Source organism: Terrapene carolina, unplaced genomic scaffold, assembly GCF_002925995.2.
Source record: "Terrapene carolina triunguis isolate 2854851 unplaced genomic scaffold, T_m_triunguis-2.0 Scaffold833, whole genome shotgun sequence".
In the NCBI taxonomy this organism is placed as follows: domain Eukaryota; kingdom Metazoa; phylum Chordata; order Testudines; family Emydidae; genus Terrapene; species Terrapene triunguis.
Window position 1 is genome coordinate 2,991,743 of NW_020665184.1, and position 3,612 is coordinate 2,995,354.

General features: G+C 68.4%; 1 protein-coding gene across 1 annotated transcript in view; it reads right to left on the minus strand.

Moving 5' to 3' along the window:
* Window positions 1-3,612, minus strand: part of PDE4A (phosphodiesterase 4A) — a 29,671-nt gene that overhangs the window by 813 nt on the left and 25,246 nt on the right. The window contains exons 3-8 of the mRNA XM_026660600.1: window positions 3,360-3,458; window positions 2,840-3,004; window positions 2,131-2,230; window positions 1,313-1,467; window positions 831-953; window positions 427-609 (exon numbers count right to left, since the gene is read on the minus strand). Coding sequence (XP_026516385.1) covers window positions 427-609; window positions 831-953; window positions 1,313-1,467; window positions 2,131-2,230; window positions 2,840-3,004; window positions 3,360-3,458 — 825 coding nt within the window. The remainder of the gene's footprint in view (window positions 1-426; window positions 610-830; window positions 954-1,312; window positions 1,468-2,130; window positions 2,231-2,839; window positions 3,005-3,359; window positions 3,459-3,612) is intronic.

The window sequence follows — 3,612 nt, forward strand, 5'->3', positions numbered from 1 at the left end:
TCTCGGCTGGGGTCTGGGCGGCGCCCAGCCCGACGGGGCCCCGATCTCGGCCGGGGTCTGGGCGGTGCCCGGCGCGACGGGCTCCAGTTGGATTCTCTAGGTGCTACTGTCATGCTGGTAATAACGGGGCAGAGGGTTGTGGGGCAGAGGACCCAGAGCTCTGGGCTTTGGCAGGGGGACAGCTCACGGCATAGGAGTGAGTGAGCTGAGGGCCCTGGGGGGCGTGTTAGTGCCCCTGGGATTCCCCCCAGTGCTGGCCCCACACCCCCGGCCAAGCGCATTCAGGGGCTGGCACTAGGACCTCCCCACGCTGCGCCATGGGCTGGAGCAGGTCCGATCAGAGCCCTGCCCGGCCCCTGCCAGCCAGCCGGGCGAGCGGGCCCCTCCCGGCAGCACCGGGCCCCCGGCTCTCGGCCCCGCCCGCACCTGGGATTTCTCCACGGAGGCCGTGTGCTTGTCGCACATGGGGCTGATCTCCATGCCCCGCTCCCGCTCCTTGTCGCCCTGCCGAAAGAACTCCTCCATGATGCGGTCGGTCCACTGGCGGTACAGCTCCAGCGGCTTGGTGGGGTTGCTGAGGTCGGCGCAGTGAACCATGTTCCGCAGGACCTGGGGTGGGGAGAACGAACAGTGTGGGGACTGGGCCAGCGCCCCCCACCCTGCCCCCCCAGGAACCCTGCCCCCGGTGCAGCGAGCCCGGCCAGCCTCCAAGCTAACCCGGGCCAGGTGGGTCAGGATGGACGGCTCGTTCGCCTGGCTGATCTGGGGGGCCTCCATCTCCCTCCCCCCCGTGTCCCATGCACTGGGGGCCCTCCCCAGCCCCCACCCACCTGGATCCGGTCCGTGTAGTTGTCTAGCAGCAACACCCCGGAGCTTGTCACTTTCTTGGTCTCCACCATGGTCTTGAGGTCGGCCAAGAGGCTCATGTGCTTGGACATGTCGGTGGCGAGGACCTGGGGGGGGGAGGAAACGGGGGGCACAGACTGTCACGGGAGGGAGAGGAGGAGCCACCCAGGACCCAGGAGTCCTAGCACAGCGCCCCTTGCCCCAGCCCCCCACAGCCCGCCCAGAACCCAGGAGTCCTGATTGCCAGGTCCCTCCCGGAGCCAGGGACAGCCCAGACCCTGCCCCGGCACGACCCTCCTCCCTCCCTCCTACCCGGTGGCAGGGCTGGGAAAAGGGCACAGACGCCCCCCCTGCTCTGATCCCGCCACCAGGTGCGGGGATTGGACCCCCGGGGGCCGGCCAGGGACACTGCATGAGCTTCCTCGGGGGGTGGGGGGAGCAGGGGCTCGGCTCCATCCCGGCTCACCATGTCGATAACCATCTTGCGTAGCGTCTGGCGCTGGCGCTTGCCGAGGCTCTGGAAGATGTCGCAATTCTCCTCCTGCAGCAGCTTGAAGCCTACGGCCAGGTGGTGGTTCTCCAGGACTGACTCGTCGTTGTACATCAGGGCCAGCTCCGAGTCTGCGGGGCGAGGAGGGGTCAGGGGGCGCCGGGGAGCCGGCCTCAGCCGCCCCGGCTCCTACCCCCCTCAGCCGCCCCGGCTCCTACCCCCCTCACCCCGTGCCGCGTGCTCCCGGGAGGGGGAATCAGTGCATGGCGGGGAGCTGCGTGCATGGGCCGGACTGACACAGCCGGCTGCACGGGGGGGACGGGGCAGCTCTGACGGCAAGCACGGGGGGTGCACACGTGTCAGAATGCACACAGGTGTGCGTGTATCGCGGTGCACGGCCGTGTGCGCAGGAGGGCTGGTGTGTCCATGTCCCGGTGCACGGGGGTGTGCGCAGGAATGCTGGCGTGTGTCCCGGTGCACGAGGGTGTGCACAGCAGGGCTGGCGTGTGTGTCCCTGTACACAGGGGTATGTGCAGAAGGGTTGGTGTGTGTGTCCCCCAGTGCACAGGGGTGTGTGCAGGAGTGCACGCGTGTGCGCTGAGGTATGTGTCCAGGTCCTGGTGCACAGGGGTGTGCGCAGGAGGGCTGGCGTGTGTCCCGGTGCAGGGTGTGTGCGCCGGAGCTGGAGAGATTAGGAAACACACACGTATCCCCCCCAAGGCTGCTGCGGGTCTCTGGGAAGCACCGGGACCCCCAGGCCCTCGCCCCCGGACGCGGGATCGTGGGGCACTCACTGGTGTTGATCAGGAACTGGTTGGAGACGCCCGGGTGATCCACGTCATGGATGGCGGCTGCAAACAGAGCGGCCAGGATCTCCAGGTCGGTGAAGACAGCCTGCCAAGGGCACACACAGGGGGCTGAGGCCGGGCCCGGCTGGTTAACAAGCGAGGGCAGGGGCTGGCTCTGCCCCATGGTTGGGCACGTCGCAGCGCGAGGAACCCAGGAGTCCTGGCTGCCCCCCTGGGCCCGGTCCCTCAGGCCCGCGCCCAGCCATGCCATCGGCACAGCCGGGCGTCACTCTGCCCTGGCTCTCGGGAAGCTGCAGAGATTGTGCGGGGAATTGCCATGTGGGGGTTAGCCCCGGGGCCCATCACCCTGGTATCCTGCCTCGGAGCGGGCCCATGCCAGCTGCTGCCGAGGCTGTCAGACCCCGCAGGAGGCAGCGACGGACCCAGGGCGGGCAGAGAGACAGACAGCTGGGGGTGGATGGACAGACGGACAGGCAGCTTTCCAGCCCCCCCAAATTCGTTTCAGTCCCATTTCCGTCCCTATTCCGGCCGCTTCCCTGACAGCCGGCCGGGCTGGGTCACGTCCCGGACACCCTGCGTCACAAGGGATCGAGAGCTGGCCCCAGGGCCCCCACTCTGCCACCGGTGGCACGAGAGCCCCCAGCGGCCGTTCTGTCCCTGACACGCTCAGCCCCCTGGCGGCCCCCCCACTCACATCCAAGGCGGGCGTGGCCAGCAGGACGTGCGTGGACTGGACCACGTCGGCGGCGTGCAGGCTGTTGTGGTAGGCCACGTCGGCGTGGTAGTGCTCCTCCAGCGTGAGCACGTAGGTCAGCAGCGTCTCCACCGGGATCTTGAAGGTTTTCAGCAGTTCTCTCTCCTGGGGGGGGAAGGGGGCGTTTGTGGCCAGGCAGAGTCATGCCAGAGGGGCCAGCGCCAGACACTCCTGTGGGCGGAGCCCACAGCACCCCCCCCACCCCAGCTTCAGGCCCCCGTCCCACAGAGCTGGGAAGGGACTCCTGATGCCCAGTCCCTCCCCCCCCCCGCTCTAACCACTAGACCCCCACTCCCCTCCCTGAGCCAGGAACAGAACCCAGGAGTCCTGGCTCCCGGCCAGCGCTGAGGATCCCTGGCCAGGCAGGTGCCAGGTGTGAGTCCGTGTGCTGCACAGAGGGGTGGGTGCTGCCAGCCCCCACAGGCAGGCCCCACCCACCGCGCCTGGCCTGGGGCCCTACCTGGAATATCGTGTACATGATGCAGCTGAGCGAGCGGCTCTTGGAATATTCGGAGACATGGAAAATGTTCAGGCCCCACTTGTTGAGATTCTCCAGCTCCTGGAAGGCAGAACAGGGGGTGGTGAGAATGGGGGGAGGGAGGGACAGGGCCCCCACGGAGAGGCCTGGTAGAGCACGTCTGCAGGAGCCCAGAGGTGGGGGTGCCCAGCTGGTCCCACAGCCCCCCCATACTCCTGCCGGTGCCCCTCACTCC